The sequence below is a fragment of the Pantherophis guttatus genome, chromosome 3 (genome assembly GCF_059756535.1).
Source record: "Pantherophis guttatus breed Tessera chromosome 3, ASM5975653v1, whole genome shotgun sequence".
Taxonomy (NCBI): domain Eukaryota; kingdom Metazoa; phylum Chordata; class Lepidosauria; order Squamata; family Colubridae; genus Pantherophis; species Pantherophis guttatus.
In genome coordinates, this window is record NC_142065.1 from 197,767,235 (window position 1) to 197,794,771 (window position 27,537).

Genomic DNA, 27,537 nt, shown 5'->3' on the forward strand with positions numbered 1-27,537 from the left:
TATGTGAAGCCACTGGGTGAGATCATCCGTGGTTTTGGGGTGAAGTGTCATCTGTACGCTGATGATACTCAGCTGTACATCTCCACCCCAGACCACCCCAACGATGCCCTTGATGTGATGTCTCGCTGCCTGGAGGCCGTGCGGGTCTGGATGGGGAGGAACAGGCTCAGACTCAACCCGTCCAAGACCGAGTGGCTGTGGCTGCCGGCGTCCCGATATAGTCAGCAGGTGCCATCGCTGACTATTGGGGGTGAATCTTTGCCCCCCACATAGAGGGCTCGCAATCTGGGTGTCCTCCTGGACGCACGGCTGTCTTTAGAAGAGCATATGACGGCTGTGGCCAGGGGGGCCTTTTATCAGGTTCGCCTGATCTGCCAGTTGCAGCCCTTTCTGGACCGGGACGCCTTGCGCACGGTCACTCATGCCCTTGTCACCTCCCGGCTGGACTATTGTAATGCTCTCTACATGGGGCTCCCCTTGAAGAGCACTCGGAGGCTCCAACTGGTCCAGAATGCGGCCGTGCGGGTGGTTATGGGCGCAACTCGTTGTGCCCGCGTGACACCCCTCCTGCGCGAGCTGCACTGGCTCCCAGTGGTCTTCCGGGTGCGATTCAAGGTGTTGGTTACCACCTTTAAAGCGCTCCATGGCATAGGACCCGGGTACCTTCGAGACCGTCTTCTGCCACCAATAGCCTCCCACCGACCAGTCCGCTCCCACAGAGAGGGTCTCCTCAGGGTGCCATCAGCCAAGTTATGTCGGCTGGCGACACCCAGGGGGAGGGCCTTTTCTGTGGGAGCCCCAGCCCTGTGGAATGAACTGCCCCCGGAAATACGCAAGATCTCCGACCTCCGAGTGTTTCGTTGCGCACTGAAGACCCTGTTGTTCCGCCAGGCAGGGCTATCAACTTAATAATTTTAATTGGGGTATTTTAAATGTTTGGGGTTTTAAATCGGCCAAATCTATGTAATTATTTTAATTTTTAATTATTGTTGTGTGTTGTGTTTTTAAATTGGCTGTACACCGCCCTGAGTCCTTCGGGAGAAGGGCGGTATAGAAATAAAATTATTTATTTATTTATTTATTTAAGAATCAATGGATGAAAACTAATTAAGGATAGAAGTGACCTAGAACTAAGAAGAAATTTCCTCTATAGTGAGAACAATTAACCAGTGGAACAGCTTGCTTTCAGAAGTTGTGGGTGCTCCATCACTGGAAGCTTTTAAGAAGAGACTGGACAGCCGTTTAACTGGAATGGTATTGGGTCTCCTGCTTGAGCAAGGGATTGCATTAGGAGATCTCCAAGATCCCTTCTAACTCTGCTATTCTAACACAAAATCTGCCATTCATTGAATGCTATTCTTCTAAGCTATTAGACAAACAGACAGAAATGACTTGGGAGATGATATATTCTCCCCACTGGTTTTGAACAAGAAGCAGATGCCATTCAGTTGTATTTCAAAGGGCAAACTGTCCCAGAGAAGTTAATGAGGCACTAACTCTGTTTGAAAAAGCCCTAATCAGGAAAGGATGAAGTGTTTTCCATGTGAGCTTTCCTTGAGGCACATCAAGTGCATTCTCCATATCCTGATTGTTAGGAAATGATTATTACTAACTTGTTGGGTTGGCAATATATAAACCATCAATATAGCTTTAAGACTGCTGTATTGCTGTATTGCACCATACTGTGTCCTGATTGGTTAGCTCTGTAGCCAATGTCCTTAAGAGGGAGCTAGAAACCTGGTTTGTTTCTCTTTGATGCTCTTTTCAACTCTTTACACCTTTGCTGATCTGTATTGCTCATTACTGCTTTTTGCTGTGTTTCCTACTGTTTGCAACTGTAAGAACTGTTATTGTGTATGACTGCAACGACTGGTAAGAAGACTTTGTTATTTGGATAATCCCTGGACTATTGTTTGACTAGCTACTGCTTTATACATGTATGACCTGGACTGTTTATTGGACTGTGCCTTAATATATCCTAAAAGTAAACACAACTCAGTGTATCTGTGTGTTGGCTGTGTTATTCGTAACTACTCTCAATCGCTTTCATGTGCACACCCCTGCTACTCAAGGGTTGCTCTGCGAATTCCTTAACACTGACTTTTCTATGTCTGATAAAAACTTTTTTTCCATTCTTCTCAGAACAAAAAGAAATAAGCAATAGCCTTGTAATTCCCATGGGCCCTTTTCTAACTGGTTTCAAACAAGACACAAACGAAAAAGTTCTTTCACGTTATTCCAGGACGTCAGCCTTCGGAGCATTACCATGTTGTCTTTTGCCATTTCATTTTTTTAAAAAAGAAAACTCAACAAAGTAGCATGTTATTAATGGCTGGAGCATATCAGATGATGGCTAAAATAAGGGCAGCTGCCACTTTTCAAGAGCAAGTTAAACACTGACACTTCCCTTTGTTTCTGCAAACTCCCCCTCATCCAGCAAGAAATGTACTAAAAACTGTAATTAGACACTCTGCCTAAAAGTGTTCTACCGATACACTGCGCTTGATAAGAAATCACTGATACATAAAATACACACTCTGAAAAGCTGTGGATCCCAGCCTGCCAACAGTGGCTCAGCAGGAATAGTATTAAGAGAGTTGCTGCTTCAGGCAAAAGTGGCTGCCTGCCAAGATGCCATCCAGAGACAGGGTAAAAGCAAGAATGGTTCCAGGTTCCAACAATTTCCCATGGGTCACATTAAGGTTGAGGTTCTTCTTGATTCTGATTTTTCACCGAACGATGGAAAGTCAGCAGGAGAAGGCTACTCGGAGCTTCCTGCATTAAGAACACCCTGCCAAGCAAGTACAATTTATATACCTCCCGTGTGCAAATGGAGACATCCCTCTATGCATTTTTAATTCGACAAAGCAATTCTCTAATAAGCACATCGATGCCTAAGTTCAAAGGTGGTTGTGAACAGCTCAACGCTGGACAGGGAATCAGTATGAAAATGAAACAAGAATATTTTATGGAGCAGTTCGAAGTGCTATATCCCAGAGAAAGGCTGTGGGTATCTGTAGGTGGTTGGGAAGTTCAACAGAATAATAGCTTGACTTACCGTGATGTATCTTTCGGGCCACAGGAAAATGGACCTGACAGAAAAGGGTTATTTCCATGTCTTCTATATTAGAAAGCAAAGCTTAAGACCACTTTGTCAGGCCTGGAAGCCATCTTTTTTGTTGGATCTTCAGGCCTGCCACATTTACTACTGTGGGAAACTGGCAGGGAGGATTGTATGGAGCCAGGGTGATATATAGTCATAATAACATTCCTTTCTCAGAGAGTCAAGGACATCTTGCCCTGCACCTGGATGGCTGGAACTGGGAGGCATCTCCAGTTGGGATGGTGCTTTGATTGGACCATGTTATGGACATGTGGGTGTTGGGCAGGAACTTGAACTTTCATTTGGATGGGGAAAACCTGGAAAGTTTCAGATTCAGGTTTTCCCAGATGTGCCAATATGACATCTCCAATAAAATGGAGCTTTGAGGAAACTCAAGCGTCGGAGTTTTCTTTCTTTGGGGGTGTTACTTGGAACCCTGACACTCTTATTATTTCATGGAGAATACCCCTTCCCTTCAGCCATCTGCACTGACTTCAGCTGAGAAATTCAACTATCGTTTTATAGTATATTCAATGATTATAAGAAAGCTTGCATATAGGATTGGAAGAATAATGTTTAATGGTTGAGATCAAGCTGGCCTGGAAGGACTATGCTGCAGGAGTATTATCAGTATAATCAATCAAACAAATGGTTTATAGCATTCTGTGTAGCCCATTGCAGTCAAAATCTGGTCAAAAGAGTCAATTTTCCTATATTGTAACGTTTTATAAGGATAGATGACTTCTCCCTTGTACCCTAAAATGGTATTGATGTCATTAAGACTATCAATGCACCTGCTCCCTTTGCAGAAGGTGCTATGAGTAGAAAAGGGAGGTCTATTCACCTGCTAATTGCAGAGAAGGAAACGCATCTCTCCTGATTCCTCATTTTGTGTGAAACAAAAAATGATTACATTTTTGCTATCTCAATGAGTCAGATTCTCAGAGCCCCACACATATCTAGTTTGAAACCAAATGAATTGAATCAGCCATCAAAAGGCACATAGAGATAAAGAACATTTACACACCATTCAAAAAAGACAATACAAAAAGCTAAAAGGGTAACAAAAAAGACCAGAACACTTCTTCACCAATGATCAACACTTAAATAAACAGGAATTAGGACCAGGATTAAGACCAGACAAACAATGAAGCAGTAAACAGTATCCTAATCAAAGATTTATCAACTCAGAAAACAAGCAATAAACAAAAGCCTAAGCAAGAAACTATGAAGGAATAGAATAGAATAGAATTCTTTATTGGCCAAGTGTGATTGGACACACAAGGAATTTGTCTTGGTGCATACGCTCTCAGTATACATAAAAAGACAAGATACACTCATCAAGAATCATAAGGTACAACACTTAATGATAGTCATAGGGTACAAATAAGCAATCAAATCATATTAGGAAATAGTCAATATAAATCGTAAGGATACAAGCAACAAGGAGAAAACAACCCTCCTCCCACCAACAATAACAGGGGAAGCCATTGAATATAAACAGAGAGCAAACTCCACTCCCTTTCAGTACTGAAGACGTTACCTAGTCTGGTAACAAAATGCCTGCAAGCAAACAAGCTCAGAGACCAGCAAGGACCCCACAGTTCAACCTTGAGCTATATGTATTCTCTTCTATTGAAACTTTGTCTGATTCAAAAATCTGGAGTATTAATCCCAGTCCTTTAGGCTTCTTTGAACTTTTTATTTTGGGGCTTTACATTTCTGGCTGCCTGATGCATATTTTTAGCAAGGCATTGTGAGTATATAGACAGAAAAGTGCCATGTAGTTTCTTTCCCAGATTAATATCCATTGTAATATGTTGCCTGGTCTCTTTCCTCTTACCATATATACATCAAGGGATTCTGGAACTTTTCTTGTGATAACATGTTACATATGGGAAGCATAAATCTACCAAATTACAAATACAAATACAAACAGATACATTTTGTGGATATTCAACTAAGTCATCCTAAATTCCTGGAGAAAAAATAGGATTAATTACATATAAATTAGTATGAATTATTATTAAATAAAGGATTATATTAGGATGAGGGCCTGATGGCTCTGTGGGTTAAAGACCCTGAACTTGTCAACTTGAAAACTGACAGCCCAGATTCGAGACCTAAGTGCCGCGCAACGGAGTGAGCTCCTGTTACTTGTTCCAGCTCTTGCCCACCTAGCAGTTCGAAATCATGCAAATGCAAGTAGATAAATAGGTACCACTTCAGTGGGAAGGTAACAATGTTCCGTGAACCTTTGGTACATAGCCATGCTACTCACATGACCAGAAACGCTGGCTCCCTCGGCCAAGAAACAGAGATGAACACCGTGCCGTAGAGTCGGACACAACTGGACAGGAAAACCTTTACCTTTAGTACATTAGGAGTATTAGAGAAATACAAACTGGTGAATCATTGAACAAATCAACCCAGAGTTCTCAGTCAAGCACAAATGACCAGTCTCAAATGATCCCGTACCAACACAATACAGCATTGCCAGGGGTGGGTTCTACTTACCTTTACTACCGGTTCGCAATGGGAGCATTCGTGTGCACTTCTGTGTATGCATGTGCACTTCTGCACATGCGCAGATCGTCAATTATGACATCTGAGTCGGTGGGCCGAGCCTCCTGCCACTTTTACTACCAATTCTAAAGAACCGGACAGAACCGGGAGCAATCCACAACTGAGCGTTACCCATCCCAGTTCCTGTAGCCAACCCATAAGGATACCATGCTTGATCCTATTGAATTCAAAGTCATGCTGACTGAGGAATTCTGGGAGTTGAAGTCCTTAAAGCTGCCAAGATCGAGAAACACCAGCTGCAACACTCAATTAAAGCTAAGATGGATCAAAACTTGAGCATTGCCTGCCAGGAAGAATAAGTAGCCCTGTAGAAGATGGGTCAGAATTGAAGAGGATTAAGCCATCTGCATATGTTCACACCTGTCATTAGGACCCGGTGTTTATATCAAATGTAGACCAGATGTCACCCTTAATTTCTCAGCTCTTTGTTTTTCATTGGGGTGGAATGGACACGATCAGATCAGACACCAAACTCTGACTACTTATATGTTGATTCAGCAGAACTGCCCTGTTTTCCTAGGGATTTAAGATAAATATGAAACTTTTTGTTTTGTAACAACACTTGGAAACTCTGAACACCCTCAGGGATGAGAAAGAGAAGCATAATTCTTTCTCCTTTAATTGCCACATTCTTTACAGAAATTGCTTCTTTAAAGCTGCTACTCCTTTGCATTTTGCAAGAAGTTCCCAGATTTCTGATAATGCCACTCCCACTATTTCAAAATCACATCCTAAATAATAAGAGGTTCAAATACTCAATACTCCTGTTTTTTGCAGATTCTTGATTCTGCCAGAATGGCAGACAGGAAGATCATAGATCATAAAGGGGAAGGGGAAGAGAGAGAGACAGACCGGGAGAGAGAGGGAGGGAGAGGGGGAGAGGGGGAGGGAAGGAGGGAGGGGGAGAGAGAGAGAGAGATTATTGCAGTTTTCCAACCTCAGCAACTTTCAGAACTGTGGACTGCAATTCCCAGAATTCCCCAGCCAGCGCTGGGTAATTGCAGTAGCTGGCATTTGTAGCCAATGCATCTGAAAGTTGCTGAGGTTGGGAAACATTGGATTATTGTGTTCTGTTTTGCCTTAGCAAATAGAACTGTTCGGCCTCAATAATCTGGATGCAAAGGTACCTTTGAAAATGGTTGCCTATTTTGCATGTGGTGTTGACGGACTATTGAACTAAGGAGGAATGTCATGACAGTAAGAACAATTAATCAATGGAACTGCTTGTTTACTGGAGTTGTGGATACTCTATTGCTGGAGATCTTCAAGAAAGTATTGGAGAGCCATTTCTTAGAGTTGTAATAAGCAGGGGTGAAATCCAGCAGGTTCTGACAGGTTCTGGAGAACCGGTAGCAGAAATTTTGAGCAGTTCGGAGAACTGGCAAATACCACCTCTGGCTGGCCCCAGAGTGGGATGGGAATGGAGATTTTGCAATATTCTTCCCCCAGGAGTGGGGAGGGAATGGGGATTTTGCAGTATCCTTCCCCTGCCATGCTCACCAAGCCACGCCCACCAAACCACACCAAGCCCACCAAGCCACGCCCATAGAACCAGTAGTAAAAAAGTTTGGATTTCACCACTGGTAATAAGGTCTCCTAACTTGGGCAGGGGGTTGAATTAAAAGACCTCTGAAGTCTCTTCTAGCCTTATGATTTTATAAACCATTGTCCATAAGCTATTGGCATCCCTCTATCTAGCAGGACTTTCTTGTATGCAAATGCCAGGCAATCTAACCCCATAGCCTTAAATTCTGAGTTGAAGTTCTTTGGGCTGCATGAAAGTCCTGGCAGATGCTCTCAACAAGTTGCCTTTTCCAAAGATGATCAGTCAAAGTTTATTGCTCGAACTAATACAAACTATATTCTCTATGCACGATCCTCAATAACAGAATAAGAGTTGGAAAGGACCTTGGAGGTCTTCCAGTCCAACCCGCTGTTCAACCAGGAAACCCTATACCAATGATGGCTAACCTTTTTGCCATCGCGTGCTGGGGGGGTCATGCGCACACGTGCCCACACCCATAATTCTATGCACCCCGCCCCCACGCATGCACCCCGCCCCCCACTCCCGGCACACGATGGCCCAGTAGGCCTGTTTTTCTCTCTCACCTGGCTCCAGAGCCTCTCTGGGGAGGCTCTGGAGCCTCTGAGTCTGGGGAGGGCGAAAACAGCCTCCCCCCACCCCCAGAGGTCCTCCGGAGGCTAGAAACAGCCCATTTCCCAACTTCCGGTTGGACAGGAAGTGATGTTTTTTGTTGTCCCCAGCCTCCAGAGACTCCTAGAGAGGCTTCCAGTGTTGAAACTCCAACAACTTCCAGTGTTGGAGCACCCACACCTTCCAGAGGCAAGTCGTTCCACTGATTAATTGTTCTAACTGTCAGGAAATTTCACCATAGTTCTTGGCTGCTTCTCTCTTTGATTAGTTTCCGTCCATTGCTTCAGGTCCTTTGGAGAATAGGTTGACTCCCTCTTCTTTGCGGCAGCCCTTCAAATAGTAAAGTAAAGCAACACATGACTCAGAATTCTCATTTCCCTGATGAAAAACCCTTTTTGCTGTGTTTGTATCAAAAGAGGAGGCTTTGATGATTTTATCAAGATAAAGCTAAGAGAGATGGAAGGGAAGAGGCAGGAGACAAAGAAAGAATAGCTTGACCCTTTTGCAGAGACCACAGTCTGCTTTTTCCAGTCCCTGACTTTGAGATTGCTATTCTAAGGATTACATTTTTGTATTCATAACCAGGATGCAAATTAAAATTTAATTTTAACGTACTCTGATGGCAGAGGGTATGGAGTGAAGAAAAGGAGATTTATGATTTAATAGGCTACTGGTATTAGAATGCATCCTGATGCCGTCTTTATTTATGCTGCCACCCAAAATTAATTACTTAGATACGATGTTCACGGTGCATCAAATTATTGCAATGTTTATTTCAGCTTATGGTGATGTATGCAACTGATGCTGTGGCATCACCTCTACCAAAGCCTGTGCCAGCATGATATGCTTCTTAGAACATGGACACTAAAATTCTATTCATCAATCAGAAGAGAACTGTTAGGAAGCTTCTCCTTAATTCCAGGTTGTTTTTCTCCTTGATTAGTTTCCATCCATTGTTTCTTGACTTGTCTTCTGGTGCTTTGGAAAATAAGTTGACCCCTTCTTTTTTTGTGGCAGCTCCTCAAATACTGGAATACTGCTATCATGTCATCCCTAGTCCTCCTTTTCTCTAGCTTGGCCATACCCAATTCCTGCAACCTTCTTCATATGTTTTTGTCTTCAGGCCCTTTATCATCTTAGATTTATTTATTTAATTAATTTATATTGCCGCCTATTCGCCCATGGAGACTCAAGGCGGCTTACAGAATATAAAACCACATTTAAAGCAATAAAAACTAACAAAAAGAATCAAATAAATTAATATAGTACAATATAACAAAATCACCTCCCACCCACCCACCCCGCCCTGGTGACAGCAGATCACACAAGCCATTTAATGGGCTCCATCCTGCTCTTGGTTCCCCAGGCCCGCTGGCAGAACCTTCAGCGCCTTTTTTTAAAAAAAAAGATTTATATGCTGCCCTTCTCCAGAGACTCAGGGCGGCTTACAATGCGTTAAGCAATAGCCTTCATACTTTTGTATATTTTATACAAAGTCAGCTTATTGCCTGGGTCCTCAATTTACCTACCTTAGAAAGGAAGGAAGGCTGAGTCAACCTTGAGCCTGGTAATTGCAGTAATTGCAGACAGCTGGTGTTAATCACAATGCTATCAGTCTGCTGAGCCACCAGCGCCTTCTTAGAAGAGTATTAGAGTGGAGGCCATTCTAATCTCTGGGGAATGATGTTCCAGAGAGAGGGAACCACCACAAAGAAGGCCCTTCTTCTGGGTCCCATCAGATGTATCTCCCTCAGGGATGGGACCCACAATATTCCCTACCTCCCTGCTCTGATGGGTTGGGTAGCAAGAGACGGTCCCTCAGATAACCTGGTCCCAAGCCATGAAGGACTTTAAAGGTGACAACCAGCACCTTGAATTGCACTTGGAAGCAAATCGGCAACCAATGCAGGAGAGGTGATACATGTGCACACCAGGGTCTGCACAAAACCATGCTGGTCGCTGCATTTTGCAGCAACTGGAGCTTCTGGATGCTCTTCAAGGGCAGCCCCATGTAGAGCACGTTGCAATAGTCAAGACTGGAAGTGGCTAGGGCATAAGTGACTGTGACTAGGCACTGCTGGTCCAGGAAAGGGTGTAACTGGCGCACAACCCACAGTTGTGCAAAAGCCCTCCTGGCCATGACCACCACCTTCATGTTCTGTCCCCGTCTCACACACGCACACAAACAGATAGCCAGGGGTTAAATAAAACTGGCAGACAACAAATTCTTTCAATAAGAGGATTGGCAGCAACCCAGTAGCCAAGAACTTTACTCATAAAGGGAGAGGTTGTTCCTCCGTCAGATAAACCCAAACAAGATACACACAGTTCAAGAATTGTCAAGTCCAGTCCGTATTAAATCCAAGGCAGATAACATTGTTTCAAAGATACAATGTGACTCGCTAGTAGTTAGTTTTGTCCATCACAGAGTCTGAATGGCCATCTCACCCCCTTTTATCCCCTCTGGGGTGTGGTCCAGTGACTCAGCTTAATCTCTGGCACTCCTTTTCTGCGGCGTGCGCTTGTCTCTCCGACGCTGGCATGGATCCAGCCAAGACTTATCTCCGTCACTGTCCAACTGCGAGGAGATACCTGGCTCCTGGCCAATCTCTTCTCCTTCGGGAGACACCTGAGGCATTGCCAGAGGGGAGGGTCCTGGAGGGGGAGGCCTGGCCAACTCCTCTCCTTCATGTTCGGAGCCTTCTCCCTCCGATAAGTCAGCCTCGGGGGTCGGAGTCACAACACTTCAAGCAGGAGTCGTGAGTCCAGGAAAACCCCTAGATTACTCACAGGGTCTGTTTGGGGTAGTGCCACCCCATCCAAAACCAAAGGTGGCAATTCTCCCTGAGCCAGTGAACCCCAAACCCAGAGCTACTCGGTCTTGCAAGGGTTTAGTTTCAACCCATTGCTCCCCATCCAGCCCCTAACAGCCTCTGGGCACTGCGAGAGGGAGGACACGGCATCACTTAACTCACTACAGGCCGAGACATACAGCTGAGTATCATCAGCATATTGGTGATACCTCAGTTCATGGTGATGGATGATCTCACCCAGCGGCTTCATATAAATGTTGAACAGGAGCGGAGAGAGTACCGAGCCTTGCGGAACTCCGTAAACAGCGGGCGAGCGCTGGATCTCTCCCCTCCTATCAACATTTATATGAAGCTCTTCTTTGCACTTTTTCCAAAGTCTCAACATAATTTTTGTAACATGGTGGGTGTAACCAGACTTGCCTCCCACAATGTTATTTGGGTTTACACTCTAGTAAATGAGCTCATTACAGTGCCAAACTAAAATGCTAAAATATTTTTTTGGGAAGAGATGGGAAGCCATTTTCAAATGGCAGATATTCCATCATACAAATCAGATGTAATGTGTGAATTTTCCTGTTAGTGTTCAAATTCCATAGCCTGAAGAGGCTGCAGTGGTGGGTTGCCCCCAGTTCGGACCGGTTCTATAGAACCGGTAGTAAAACCGGCGGGAGGCTCCGCCCACCGACCCCGACAGGAAGCTTCTGCACATGCGCAGAAGTGCGCGCTAGTGAAGCGAGTGTGCATGGCCCTGTTACGAACCGGTAAAGTAAAGGTAAGTAGAATCCACCCCCGAGAGGCTGGCATTACTTCTTTGGATCAAACTGAAGAATGTAGAAATGAATTGGAGGGATGATAGAGGAGAACAAAGAGCCCCAGAGAAGAGGAAGTCTTAAGTCTTGGCACTAGTCACACAATTCCTTTTACCCGTTTTTACTGTAGGAAACAGCAGATGTTCAAAGAAATAGCAGCTTAGTGCAAATGGCAGCCAATATATTTCTCTCAAAAGATCAGCATCAGCTTTTGAGGTTGAATCACTGCCAACTGCCGCTATCTTAGGAAGATCCTTGTTCTTCTCAACTCAGGATCTTCTTAAGAACGTTGACATCATCCTACTATGTGAATTTTACGGATTGTTTGGTTTTAAGCCATATTACATATCTAAGATGTAACATCAAACCAACCATTGCTCTTTGAAAAACACAGTCAATGATCTTGTGCATGATGGTGTGAGTCCAACTAATTATCCAACAAACTACGGTTCAGCAAACCACATTTTAGCATAGTGGGTGTGCCGGCACACAGTGCTATTGTACCGAGGATCGTATCTTAATGAGTAGCTTGCATGAAATGCTATCCTGCAAAAAACAGGCTGCCAGACATTGATGCATCTGAAAATGGAGACTGTCTACAATTCGAGAAGAGAGGTTGGTAGTCAAGAATTGTCTCCAATTAGAAAGCTCTTCCAGGAAAGGTGTGGTTGAGAAGGACTGTGTGTAGGATGTTCCCACTCAATTTACTTATTTGTTAGATTCATATCTCATCTTTCCCCAGGGAGCTTCAAGCAGCCTACATAATACTTTCTCCTCCTATTTTCCTTGTTGGTAATAGTTCTCAGTAGGGCGGGTGGAGAAAATGAACGGTAACCATGGTAGAAAATAAAACATACCACTTTCACTGTGATAAAACTTGTCTTTCAGACATATAATGACCTAGTAATGCCAGTAAATGATTATACATATTAAATATGTATTCAATTAAATTATTAAGTATTGAAGTCCATTTACATAACAAGAAGTAAAAATGGAAATTCCTGATCAAAATGACTATGTGCAAGTCAAATGCCTAAATGAATTGAAATGTATTGATTGTGGGTGGACTTGAACCTGATCGCCCTGTTCCCAGACTAACACGTTAATCAATGTTTGCACTGGTTCCTTATCTACTCTTTATTACTTGGTAAAGGTAAAGGTTCCTCTCGCACATATGTGCTAGTTGTTCCCGACTCTAGGGGGCGGTGCTCATCTCCATTTCAAAGCCGAAGAGCCAGCGCTGTCTGAAGACGTATCCGTGGTCATGTGGCCGGCATGACTAAATGCCAAAGCTGCACGGAGCGCTGTTACCTTCCCACCAAAGGTGATCCCTATTTTTCTACTTGCATTTTTTACGTGTTTTCGAACTGCTAGGTTGGCAGAAGCTGGAACAAGTAACGGGAGCTCACCCCATTACGCGGCACTAGGGATTCGAACCGCTGAACTGCCGACCTTTCGATCGACAAGCTCAGCGTCTTAGCCACTGAACCACCATGTCATTTATTATTATTTATTTTTATTTATTACTTAGATGAACGGATTCTTTATTAGATGGTGGGAAGCAGAGTAACTGCAGACAGGAGAGCATATTGTTCAAATAAACTCTGCACGTTAAAAAAAAAACACCACAAGTATTTCGCATTTTTTGAAAGTCAACCTTACAGCAGAGACTCAGTTCAGGTCTTCATCCTAGCAAGAATGAATATTCTTGAGACCGCACAGGGCACAATCGTACTGAATGCAACATTGGCATGTAAAATTGATTTGAATCACAACATCCAGAAATTATTGAGTCTCTCATCTGTACTTCGATAACTGTCTAGTTTGGTACACCAGCTAAACAGGACAGGTAGAGAATCCAACAGATAATTACAATTGCAGAAAAAAACAATTGCAACCAGCCTGCCTTCCATAGAAGACCTGTATACTGCGCAGGTCAGAAGGAAGGCTGAGAAGGTATCTGCAGACCCCCTCATAGCCTGGACATAAATTGTTTCAACTCCTTCCCTTAAGATGTCACTACAGGGCACTGCATACCAAAACAACAAAACACCAACAGTTTTTCCCCTCATGCCATGACTCTGCTAAACACTTAATCCTCACAGTATTGTTTTATTTTTAAATATATTTACCATATTGTATGGCTGTAGCAGGGGTGAAATGCTCCCGGTTCGGACCGGATCACCTGCTCCGGTAGCGATGGAGGCGGGTGGTTCGGAGAACCGGTAGCAAAAATCCCTGCCCCCCCCATTGCCCAGCTGAGCTGCGCGATCATCAGAGGCTTTGTTTTTTATTTTTAAAAGCATTTTTTCTACAACCTCTTTGGCTGAAAAAATGCTTTTAAAAGTTAAAAAAAAAGCCTCTGATGATCATGCGGCTCAGCTGGGATCATCAGAGGCTTTTAAAAGCATTTTTTCTACAACAGTGGTCTAAACCACCCTGTTATTAAGACCAGCTGCCTGCAATTACTGCAGGTTCGAATCTCGTCAGGCTCAAGGTTGACTCAGCCTTCCATCCTTTCTAAGGTAGGTAAATTGAGGACCCAGTTGTGGGGGCAATAAGCTGACTTTGTATAAATATACAAAAGGATGAAGGCTATATTGCTTAGTGCATTGTAAGCTGCCCCGAGTCTCCGGAGAAGGGCGGCATATAAATCAAATTAAAAAAAAAAAACTTCTTCAGCTGAAGAGGTTATAGAAAAAATGTTTTTAAAAGGCAAAAAAGCCTCTGCCTATCAGGCAAGTTAGCTGGGATCGTCAGAGGCTTTAAAAAAAAAAGAAAGCCTCTGCTGATCAGGCAACTCAGCTGGGATCGTCACAGATTTTAAAAGCATTTTTTTACAACCTCTTCAGCCGAAGAGGTTGTAGAAAAAATGGTTTTAAAAGTAAAAAAAAAAAAAAAAAAAAAGTTGGCCACGCCCAGTCAGTCATATTACCACCACCACCACCAAGCCACGCCCACAGAACCGGTAGTAACAAATTTTACATTTCACCACTGGGCTGTAGTATTACGCTATTATTATCCTTCTCATCTTCTCTACTACCCCATCTTATTGGTATCATTATGATAATGTTTATTATTACCCTGTTGCTTTCCATGCATATTGAGAGCTCCTGCACCGGAGACAAATTATCTTGTGTGTCCAATCACGCTTGGTCAAATAAAATATTCTCAAATTGGGGATCTCAAATTCAGAATAGAGCTGGAAGGGACCTTGGAGATCTTCTAGTCCAACCCCCCACTCAAGCAGGAGTCCCTATACCAGTGGTGAAATCCAATTTTTTTTACTACCGGTTCTGTGTCCGTGGCTTGGTGGGCATGGCAGCGGAAGGATACTGCAAAATCTCCATTCCTACCCCACTCCAGGGGAAGGATACTGCAAAATCTCCATTCCTACCACACTCCAGGGGAAGAATACTGCAAAATCCCCATTCCCTCCCCACTCCTGGGGGAAGGATACTGCAAAATCTCCATTCCTACCACACTCCAGGGGAAGAATACTGCAAAATCTCCATTCCCTCTCCATCCTGGGGGAAGGATATTGCAAAATCTCCATTCCCACCCTATTCTGGGGCCAGCCAGAGGTGGCATTTGCCGGTTCTCTGAACTACTCAAAATTTCCACTGCCGGTTCTCCGGACGGCTCAAAATTTCCGCTACCGGTTCTCCAGAACCTGTCAGAATATGCTGGATTTCACCCCTGCCCTATACCATTTCAGACAAGTGGCTGTCCAGTCTCTTCTTAAAAATTTCAGGGACGAAGCACCCAAAACTTCTGAAGGCAAGGAGTTCCACTGGTTAATAGTTCTCCCTGTTAGGAAGTTTCTCCTTAATTCCAAGTTGCTTGTCTCCTGGATTAGTTTCCACCCATTATTTCTTCTCTTCCCTTCTGGAAAATAAGTCGACCCCCTCTTCTTTGTGACAGCATCTGATTGGTATGAATAGACTGTTCTATTGATATGCTATCAATAAAATATTCTATTCTGTGCAAAGTTATTTAACAATATTCAATTTATGAAGTTGAAACTCAAATCTTATTGCCTTTTGTTGATGATGAACAATCAGGAACTTAGGAAAGAATTTTGCCTGGGTGCTTTATATTTATGAAAATAGCTGGGTCTTCGGTATGAGATGTTTAATTCCCCAGAAGGCTTCTGAGGAAAAAGAAACTTGCTGACTTTGCCATCACATGGTTAAAGGCTTTGTGCTCAGCAAACACATTGCAGCAAACAGCATTTTCTGGCACAGACAATGGGTTGGGCAATCTTTAAGGAAGAGCATTACTTTATTGCACATGTTAAGGCTTTCACTCTGTTTTAACTTTTATGTGCATGACAAAGAACAAAGAGCAATGGTTTAAATGCTTGCGATCTGCTAGCTGTGCCATTTATCCTCAGTCAATTTCACACCACTTCCATAACACCAGCAGGATACTTATTTCGAAACCATCGGATTCCTTTAAGCTGTTCTGAGATTTTTATATTAAAACAAATCAAACTTCAAAATTATAGAAGTTCAAACTCTCCTTATATTTCTTAATGCGGTTATTATTTTGGGCGAAAATGGCTCAAGGTAATGAGAGCACTGGTAGCAAATCTCATCACTGGCAGGTAAGGGGTGAAGCGAGTTGAATTATCTTCACTCCAACAATGAGCTGACTCCACACCAGCACAAAATATTCAATCCACACAACTTCCATGCTCAGTTTTTTATTGTTTTGCCAAGCTCAAGCACTCACAAAGAAAATAATGGCCTTGGTTTAATCAACATGCTGAACCATAGGAAATAATTTTGCTGAGTATGTTATGTAAACCAGGATCAAAGTTGTTCCTTTAGGGCTTTTGTTCTGTGCAAATTGTGGTTATTCTTTCTTGCATCAACAACCATTTGAAGTAATAAAATCCATTAACCATATTGTAGGTCACGGGTATCAAACTTGCGGCGTCACATTGCAGTCACGTGACGTATCGCAACATTTTTCCCCTTCATGGAGCTGGGGTGGGTGTGGCCTGCGTGTGACACATCCGATCTACCGGCTGCCAGTTTGACACCCCTGTTGCAGGTGGTTCACAGACCATAGTTTGATAATTAATATACTAGGTCATAATCAGAGGTGGTATTCAGCAGGTTCTGACCAGTTCTGGAGAACTGGTAGCGGAAATTTTGAGTAGTTCAGAGAACCGGTGAATACCACCTCTGACTGGCCCCACCCCCATCTATTCTCTGCCTCCCAAGTCTCAGCTGATCGGGAGGAAATGGGGATTTTGCAGTATCTTTCCCCCTGGAGTGGGGAGGAAACAGAGATTTTACAGAATCCTTCTCCTGGAGTGGGATGGGAATGGAGATTTTACAGTATCCTTCCCCTGCCACACCCACCAAGCCATGCCATGCCATGCCACACCCACCAAGCCACGCCCACAAAACCGGTAGTAAAAAAAAATTGAATCCCACTACTGGTCATAATGTGGTTTAGCGTACGATCCCATTCATTAAGACTTAGCAATGATATGTGAACAATGGCCACTGCTGACATATGTCTGGGGACCTGTACTTCAATAGCACTTGGAATGCTATATAGATCAAGCCAAAATGCTAGATAATTCCTGGAAGCCAGACACTCAAACAAATCAGCCGTCAACAGGCACATAGGGATAAACAACATCTACTCAACTTCCATTCAAAGCAGACAATCAAAAAGCCAAAAAGGAAGAAAAAGACCAAAACACCTCCTCACCAGCAATCAACACCCAGATGAACAGAGATTAACACCAAAATTAATATTAGACTAACAATCAAATGGCAAACAATAGCTCAATCAAGGAACTGCCAAATGAGCTGACAGAAAATAACAGCTCAATCAAGGAACCACATTGACTTACCTACACTGACGGGGAAGCCATTAGTGTATAAAATGAGAGCAAACCCCACTCCTTCTAGCACTGATGATGTTGGTGCTAAATTTGATTGCTAAACCAGGCAGTTGCTAAACAAGGACTAGGTAGAAAAATACAGGTTCCTGTGCCTTGATTCAGTCCCTAATGTGTATTCCTCTGTACAAACCAGATGCACATCCTTAAATTGTCCCAAAGGTGCTTTTTCAGGAGGCACTGGACTTCCTTGTCTTTTTTCTTTTGAAGACGTTTCATTTATCATCTGAGAAGCTTCTTCAGCTCTGACAGGACAGTGGGGAATGGAGCTGAAGAAGCTTCTTGGACGAGAAGTGAAACGTCTTCAAAAGAAAAAACAAGAAAGTCCAGTTGCCTCCTGAAAAAGAAGGGGACAACCATGACCTGGATGACTGAGAATCTCTACAGACCCCCTTAAATTGTTTCATCCTCTTACATTTTGTCAATGGAGATTCAACAGAGGTTTTCTGGCTAAGAATGAAATGGACAAATATTAATGTTTACCAGGAGTTCAGATCTAACAGGTGAGCTTCAGAAATTCAATTTATAAAGCGAGAAAGTTTGCTTAAATATTGTTAGGACTTGAACAGAATGTTACGGTTGACAGCAATGGAAGAGAGGCGATGGCAGTGATCCATCTGAGGTATTATTTTCCCTTAAATGTTAGGACATCATTTTTTTTAAAAAATCTGAATTCTACTGCATGTAAAACAATTCTCTTTAAACAAGCCCTGTTGTGGCTTAATTTTATTCACTGACTGTTAGTTTTGGCACTCTGGATTTTTGTCTTTGTTTTTAGCTCATAAATGGGCATTTAATGACTGGTTCTTGTTTTTATGTTTTTTTCAATCTTTTAAAAGCCACTCTAAGCCACTCTGTGAATAATACATACCCTTTTCCAAAAAAGAAAAAAAAAAGTCCATAACAGGCTGTTCTTAGATCTGTTCTTATATTGTGCAAAGATATTCAAAACAACCCTGCTTTAACTTTAAATACACAGAGTTGATTGTGGAAGCGGTTTAGGCTGTTTCTAATTTGCAAATTTCGCCCGTCTCATTTCTGCTTGGAATGGCTATTTTTATTTTCAGCTTCTTTTGTTCAGCTATTTCATTATCTAGAGCAGTAGTTCTCAACCTTAGCAACATGAAGATGGGTGGACTTCAACTCCCAAAATTCCCCAGCCAGCCAACCAGCCTCTGTAAATTGAAGCCCACCCATTTTCAAGTTGCTAAGGTTGAGAAACACTGCATTCGCCTGAGAGTCCAATTTTCCCCACCCTACATCCACAGAAATGTAGCAGTGTCAGATATATCACTCAAAATAATATCACTAGACACCGCTAAGCTTTTCTTTTCCAAGAAGGAAAGAAATTGCAGTTTGATATGGCTCATTAAGTAAAGCCTCTTTCATTTCTACTAATGGCTACAAATGCTCGTTATCAATTGCTGAACTCCAGAATGAGCAAACAAAGCAGGGCTAATGCATCACAAAAGAGAGTTTTGTTCGGCTGTTTTGACAGCTGTATTTTGAATCATAGTACAAGAGCCGCAAATGGTATCCCATAATCTACACTGTTGCAACAGCAATTAAATGGGATCAGAGCCAGCCTTAAATTGATATTCTCTCTTCACTCAGAAGCAGGTAAGTGAAAGTTATTGTGGTGTGAAAAGGATGAGCTTATCAAAATTGGATCCCGATCTTGCTTGATCCGCTGCTAAAAGGCTGCCTTAGTGGCACTGAATTCAGTTCCTCCAATTACACTGAAGCCACTGGGCAAGATAATGTGCTGAAAACCTTTGAGATCCAAGTTTAATGCACAGAGGTACTCTACCTGGGCTGCCAAAATCCAGAGGATTGCCAGATTGGTGCTCTTAATGTTTTCTGTGTCTCTTTCCTGCCATCTGGTGATCATCTGGAGTTCTGCAGCCCATGTATGCTGTAATAACCCCATGTATGCTGTAATAGCGTTCCGTGCGCCTTTGGCGTTTAGCCATGCCGGCCACATGACCACAGAGACATCTTCGGACAGCGCTGGCTCTTTGGCTTTGAAACGGAGATGATCACCGCCCCCTAGAGTCGGGAATGACTAGCACATATGTGCCAGGGGAACCTTTACATTTACCTTTATGCTGTAATAATAATAATGACTCAATTGTTTTTCCTGTTTTCCCCTGGCTCCTGATCCCTCCTGAAGCCATAATAAACCCAGAATTCATGCCAGACTAAGTTAAATGTTCCTTTCTTATAACTGATTCATTTCTTCCTGGACCAACTATTAACATTAGATAAAGAAAGATGCAATACCAATAAAGGAGAATATTTGTAGCTCAGGGTTTAAATGGAGAGGGGTCCTTGGTGCTCTTTGAGCTTGCTTGTTTTCTTGCAGATGTTTTATTTCCCAAACTCGGCAACATCATCAATGCTGGTCCAGAACTGATGATGTTGCCTAGTTTGGATAATGAAACTTCTGCAAGAAAACAAGCAAGCTCAAGAGCACCAAGGACCCCTCAAAGATGCAATAATAATTTCCCAATGCCTGATGGATAGATATTGTTAAGGGCTGGGAAGATTTTAGGACTGGGCCATGGTAGTTAAATAACTAGTTGGTGGTATAAATATAACAGAAAAATGACAAATAGATTCTTTGGCTTTTAGAAGAAGACATGGTGGACTCGAATTGGATCTTAAAATACATTGTAAATGTCTGGCAATTTGTCTAGAATCATTAACCTGAAACCTTTTATAATGGTTGTGTAATAATAGAATTGTAAAAAAAATTGCAGTGATTACATCAGTGTCCACAGTAATTCACCATTGTTGTTCCATTTCTGAAGGACTTTGGGAGAGATATTTAGTATGTTATTTGAAAAACCAGACTGGCAAGATTATTAAATATATTTATAGAATAGAATAGAATAGAATAGAATAGAATAGAATAGAATAGAATAGAATAGAATAGAATAGAATAGAATAGAATAGAATAGAATAGAATAGATTTTCTTATTGGCCAAGAGTGATTGGACACACAAGGAATTTGTCTTGGTGAATACGCTTTCGGTGTACATAAAAAGAAAAGATATGTTTGTCAAGAATCACAAGGTACAACACTTAATGATAGTCATAGGGTACAAATAAGCAATCAGGAAACAATATTAATATAAATCGTAAGGATACAAGCAACAAAATTACAGTCATAAGTGGAAGGAGATGGGTGATGGGAACGATGAAAAGATTAATAGTAGTGCAGACTTAGTAAATAGTTTGACAGAGAGAATTATTTGTTTAGCAGAGTGATGGCGTTCGGGAAAAAACTGTTCTTGTGTCTAGTTGTTTTGGTATGCGGTGCTCTATAGCGTCTTTTTGAGGGTAGGAGTTGAAACAGTTTATGTCCAGGATGGGAGGGGTCTGTAAATATTTTCACAGCCCCCTTTTTGACTTGTGCAGTATACAGGTCCTCAATGGAAGGCAGGTTGGTAGTAATTGTTTTTTCTGCATTTATAATTTGAAATGCCTGGTTGTGATGCCCAAAAAGGCACCGATGAAAAAAAAGAATCATCATTGTCTGGAACTTAGTCAGACTACACAGCCTGATCTCAACAGAAGCTACCAGAAACTCAGCAAGAGAAATACTAGGCTGAAGTCACTTCAAGCTGTCAATTGCCCTCTGCTCAATTGCCCACTTCAATATCCAGATCTTCTTTGTCCCACCTTTCCTGCAGCTGAACAGACATCTTGCTTTGCACTTCTTAGACTTGATACTAGAAGCAGTGAGTGGGTAACCTAACTGGCATTTCTGCTTTTAGAAGTTGTAGGTCACAATTTATGAATTAACTCCCACATTGCAGGAGCTGATTCCAGAAGTGGGTATATGAATTCAGAAACAGCATGGACATTCTTAAGATTATCATTCCTATACCTTCCCTTCTTCCCCGTTTATAGTCATAAGATTGGTTAGCTTATGAATTTCACTTTGCTCAGACTTGAAAGTTTCTAAGCTAGATTTGTGATCCTATTTTCTAGTCATTGTCTCCCCTGTATTTCTTTCCAACTTCTTTTGCTCTTCCTAATAGATTAATATGCCTGTAGGCAGTACCTTATTATATCAGCTGTGTAGTGCCTAGGTCTTTCAGGAGCATTAAAAATGCGTTGGCTTTTCATCCTAATGTAAACTGGGTGCTGTGCCAGGCAGCCTAGAGGAAGCCTGAAGCTTTGTAGTCAACACAGAGAGTCCTAAGCAGTACCTTAATTTGCAAAATGGAAACACTGTGTTCTTTACTACCTCCTGAGTAGCTTCTTACACTCAATATTATTAAGATAGATGATGATAGATAGATAGATGGATGCTAGGCAGATATGTAGATAGATAGATAGATAGATAGATAGATAGATAGATAGATAGATAGATAGATAGATGATAGGTAGATGATAGGTAGGTAGAAAGAAAGATGATAGGTAGGTAGGTAGATGATAGGTAGATGATAGGTAGGTAGGTAGGTAGATAGATAGATAGATAGATAGATAGATAGATAGATAGATAGATAGATAGATATACTGTAGGAGATGATAGGTAGGTAGGTAGGTAGGTAGGTAGGTAGGTAGGTAGGTAGGTAGATAGATAGATAGATAGATAGATAGATAGATAGATAGATGGATGGATGATAGGTAGATGATAGGTAGGTAGAAAGAAAGATGATAGGTAGGTAGGTAGGTAGATGATAGGTAGGTAGGTAGATGATAGATAGATAGATAGATAGATAGATAGATAGATAGATAGATAGATAGATATACTGTAGGAGATGATAGGTAGGTAGGTAGGTAGGTAGGTAGGTAGGTAGGTAGGTAGGTAGATAGATAGATAGATAGATAGATAGATAGATAGATAGATAGATGAAAGACTTCAGAATTCTGAAGTTCACCTGCATTACCATTATTTCATTCTGTGTTTACTTACCTTTCACTCAACCTATTTCTCACAACTAGTTCATTTAATGCTCTTTCTCTTTTTCTCCCCACTCTGAAAGACTTTTTAAGTGTTTTCTGCATTACATAATGGGAACATGGGACAATTATAGAAAGAAATGGAATGAAATATCTTAGAGGTGGCCTTGGTTAAACCAAAGAACTCCATATTACAACATTGTGGATATTTTCAAAAAAACACAAGCTAATTCTCATCTCGAAAGTCAGTTCAGTTCAGCAGGTCAGTTATTTCAATCTGAATTAAAAGTGTAAGATAAATCACGGCCAGACATGAAACCCATTTTTGGGGGGAGGGGTTATTAATAACTAAATTCCTTCAAGAGAATCAGTTGTGGGTCTCACGATAAATACTTGAGTCAAAGTCAATTTTGGCGAGTCCAAAGCAAAATATGAACAGGTTAATCTCCTCTGCCAACTCATTTCCCATCTCTTTCCCTCTGTTCTTTCTCCATTCCCACTGGGTTGTTGGGAAAGGGACAGTAATCTAAACTGACTGCTCATAAAGAGATTTTGAAATTAGACCGAGGAGTTAATTTATAGCTCTAATCCCTAAACTGGATGAGTCCCAGTGATACAGAAGTCTTTCCTTTTTTAAGGAATGCCTCTATTTTACTTAGTGTCAACCACCAAGATTTACGGATCACACCTTGCCTTCAAGCAGCACCAAGTCTAGCTTTATCTCCCATCGTTGAATCATCACCAGAAATGTTAAACTGAAAAAAGAAAGCTCAAAGTACAATAGGGGAAGTGGAGAGAAGAAAGAAAAGGAAATAACAGCCAGTTGGGGAGGGGAATCGAATCAATTCCTTCTTTGAATGGGGAAACACTTCTAGATTACTGAAGAATACACACAGGGTGTTGGCTCATATTGTACCATATACTGACACTGAACTGAACATCTCGTACTTAAAAAGTTGGCCCTCTTGGATGGAAAAATACAGCTGACTTGCCTGCACTTGTGGACGCACCCAACTGCACCTCTTTTTGAAACGGTTTTTTGGAAAAGGAAGGAATGCTTCAGAAATCCTGTATGCTATTTGGAAATGCTGGAATTGTTTAAGGCTGTCTTAGGCCAGCATTAACCCAGGTCTTTCATTGTCCTCTATGTTAAGAGCCTTCCTAAGAAGGTTTTGTAGATGTAGATTACAGGAAGTCCTTGACTTACAACAGTTCATTTCATGACCGTTCAAAGTTGCAATGGCACTGAAAAAAGTGATTTAGGACCATTTGTCACACTTACAACCTTTGTAGCATCAGGCCATGATCATGTGATCAAGACTAGACTAGACTAGACTAGACTAGACTAGACTAGACTAGACTAGACTAGACTAGACTAGAATAGAATAGAATAGAATAGAATAGAATAGAATAACAGGGTTGGAAGGGACCTTGGAGGTCTTCTAGTCCAATCCCCTGCCCAGGCAGGAAACCCTACACCACTTCAGACAAATGGTTATCCAATCTCTTCTTATAAACTTCCAGTGTTGGAGCATTCACAACTTCTGGAGGCAAATTGTTCCACTGATTAATTGTTCTAACTCTCAGGAAATTTCTCCTTAGTTCTAAGTTGCTTCTCTCCTTGATTAGTTTCCACCCATTGCTTCTTGTCCTGCCCTCGGGTTCTTTGGAGAATAGCTTGACTCCCTCTTCTTTGTGGCAGCCCCTGAGATATTGGAACACTGCTATCATGTCTCCCCTAGTCCTTCTTTTCATTCAACTAGACATACCCAGTTCCTGCAACCATTCTTCATATGTTTTAGCCTCCAGTCCCCTAATCATCTTGGTTGCTCTTCTCTGCACTCTTTCTAGAGTCTCAACATCTTTTTTACATCGTGGTGACCAAAACTGAATGCAATATTCCAAGTGTGGCCTTACCAAGGCATTATAAAGTGGTATTAACACTTCATGTGATCTTGATTCTATCCTTCTGTTTATGCAGTCTAGAACTGTGTTGGTTTTTTTGGCAGCTGCTGCACACTGCTGGCTCATACTTAAATGGTTGTCCGCTAGGACTCCAAGATCCCTCTCACAGTTACTACCACATATGATGTATCTGTGCATTTTGTTTTTCTTGCCTAAATGTAGAACCTTACTTTTTCACCATTGAATTTCATTTTGTTAGATAGTGCCCAATGTTCAAATCTGATGATTGGCAACTGGTTCATACTTATGACCATTGCTGTGTCCGAAGGTCATGTGATCACCTTTTGAAAAGTAAAATCAATGGGGAAGCCAGATTCACTTAACAACTGGGTTACTAGCTTATCAACTACAATGATTCACTTAACAGCTGTGGCAAGAAAGATAATAAAATGTGACTCGCTCATAAAGTGAGTAAGCAAAACTCACTTAACAAATGTCTCGCTCAGTGGTGGGTTCCTCCCGGTTCTGCCCGGTTCCGCCAAGCCGGTAGCAGTGACGATATTATGTTTTTTGTGTTGTTTTTAAAGACAAACTGTTTAATAAAAATTATATATATATATATAAAAAGAACACAGTTGGCTGGACACCATTAAAGTTGACACCAGCAGAGCATAGAACAACTCAAAGAAGTAGTGCAAGATCGGAAGATGTAGAGAGACCCAGACCATAAAATCGCCAAGAGTTGGATATGACTGAAGCGTAACATCAACATCATGTCTGGCCCAAATGGGCTTACATTTGCAGCCCCATATTATTCAGCTCCCCCTCAATCCCAAGAATGCCACAGACTAGAAATTTGAATTAAGCAGGTCCTTATTTCTATTCCACCATCTGCTTTGTCATTCATTTTTGCCATATATTCTTTTAGCTGGACCCAGAATGACGCTATAAAAAGAAGTCTCTAGTAGGGCGAAATAAATGATTGACTCCATCTAGGGATGCAATATCCTTTCTTCTGCCTCCAATCACACACACATGCATGTTCCTTCAACTGTGATGAATTATATCTTCCTACCTGCACAGCAGATAGAATGGCTAAGTGACAAAAATAAAAAATAAAAAAAACACCTCTCCTTTACTGAGAATACATTTGTCAATCATGGCTCATCAAAATTGTGTGATGTGTTCCATGAAGAGCAGTGTTAGAAAACTTTTTGACTGGGCTTGCTTAGAAATAAGAATTTTCTTGTCTATGGCACTTTAAAAAAAACTTATGGATATGAACTTTGACTGAATGGCCTTCAACTAGAATCCATCCATAGAACATTTCCATCTTGTCGATTCCAAAAAAGCACTGCTGGAATTTGTAAAAATTATGCAGGAAGTTAACAGATTTAACAGATTAACAGAGTTGGAAGGGAGCTTGTAGGTCATCTAGTCCAACCCTGTGCCCAAGCAGGAAACCCTACACCATTTCTGACAGATGGCAGTCCAGTCTCTTCTTGAAAGAAGAATTTGGGGCCTTTTTCAGACTGTTTTTCAGACTGTTTTTCAGGGTGCTTTTGGCCTGAAAAACACCTGCAAAACATCCTGAAAATGGCCCCAAAAACATGTGTTCTGGTTTGGGCACTCGGTGCCGAAAAGGTTCGCCATCACTGACCTAGGGTGTTGGCTATTCCTGCCAGCTTAGTATCATCCACAAATTTGGTAAGTTCCCCTTCTATTTCCTCATGTAGGTCGTTTATGAAGATATTGAAGAGTACTGGGCCTAAGACGGAACCTTTTGTACCCCACTGCTTACTTCCCTCCATGTAGATGTAGTACCATTAAGGACTACTTGTTGAGTAAGATTTGTCAGCCAGTTACAAATCCATCTGATGGTTCGTAAACTCTTTATCAGCATGAAGTACATAAAGTTCTCTATCAGTGAGAACCACCAATAAGATAATTAACTAGTTAGAGCAGAGGTGTGAAAACTTTAGAGGCTTTTGAACTTTCATCATTACCACATACTGGGTAATCATGGAGTGTAGCAATATCTGGAGGGCTATAGATTGCCTACAATTGTGTTAAAAGTCAGGGGACCTCAAGTAACCTCTTAAGGGAGCAGGTTGCTTTCTTACAACAAATCTTGTTCACTTCCTTTCAGTTCTTCCCACAGAGGAATCAGTGAGTGCCCCACAAACAGCTGGTCACGTGACCAACTGACCACAACACCACACAGGACATAGATAAGCAGAGAAGAAACTGGATGAGATACTTCACCCAAAACCCCGGTGAAGATGTTACATAGTTTGGTAACAAAACGTCTAGGAGCTAAACAGCAAGCTCAGAGAACAGAACCCTGCCAAAACCTACAACCCAAACTATGAATATTCTCAACAATTTCTAATCAGTGAGTAATTCTACCTGCCTCAGCTTTGAAGAGGTTAGCCAATGAACACTGAGGGGAGATAGAGAGTGAGCAAAGGCACACAATTACTCACCTTCTGAAGTGGTTGCAAGTTTGGTCTCTGTACAAGGTGTTGCTCTGCATTTGCCAGCTTCCAGTCAGAGGATTTAGAAAATTCTGAAGGATGAAATAATAGAAAATACTTGTAGCTCGGGTTTTAGATTTTGGCAGTGGCTTTGTTCTCCAAGCTTGTTTCAATTTAGTTTCTGAGCATTTCGTTACCAGACTAGGTAACATCATCAGCTGAAGGATTCTGAAGGATACATAGAAAAATTTGATAGAGATAAGAATGGTTACTTACCTGTAACTGAGATATCAGTGGTGATCTGTATATCCACACCGATGAAAATTGGTATTGTCACACTACAGGTAGTCCTCAATTTACAGCCATTAGTTTAGTGACTGTTCAATGTTACAACAGCACTGAGTAAAGGGACACATGACCATTTTTTACACTTAGAATCATTGCAGCATCCCCGTAGTCATGTAATTCAAATTTGGATGTTTGTCAACATATTTATGACAGTTGCAGCATCCTGGGATCAAGTGATCAAATTTTGCGACCTTCTGACAAGCAAAGTCAACGGGGAAGCCAGTTTCATTTAACAACCATGTCACTAACTTAATAACTGCAGTGATTCACTTAACAACTGTGGCAAGAAAAGTCATTAAATGGGGCAACAAATGTCTCATTTAGCCACATAAGTTTTGGGCTCTATTCTGGTCATAAATCAAGAACTACCTGTACTTCAGTAGCAACCTTTTAAAAACTGAAAAATTTGGTGGAACTCAGCAAGTGCACACCTGTTCTCCTTAGTGAAAAATAACCCAGCAAAACACCAAAATGTAAATACACAGATGGCTACTCAAA

At 41.8% G+C, this 27,537-nt stretch overlaps 1 protein-coding gene across 1 annotated transcript in view; it reads right to left on the bottom strand.

Moving 5' to 3' along the window:
* The window catches only part of SAMD12 (sterile alpha motif domain containing 12), a 326,394-nt gene that overhangs the window by 13,302 nt on the left and 285,555 nt on the right, over positions 1-27,537 (bottom strand). The window contains exon 5 of the mRNA XM_034422216.3: positions 26,701-26,783. Within this exon, the coding sequence (XP_034278107.1) occupies positions 26,701-26,783 (83 nt within the window). The remainder of the gene's footprint in view (positions 1-26,700; positions 26,784-27,537) is intronic.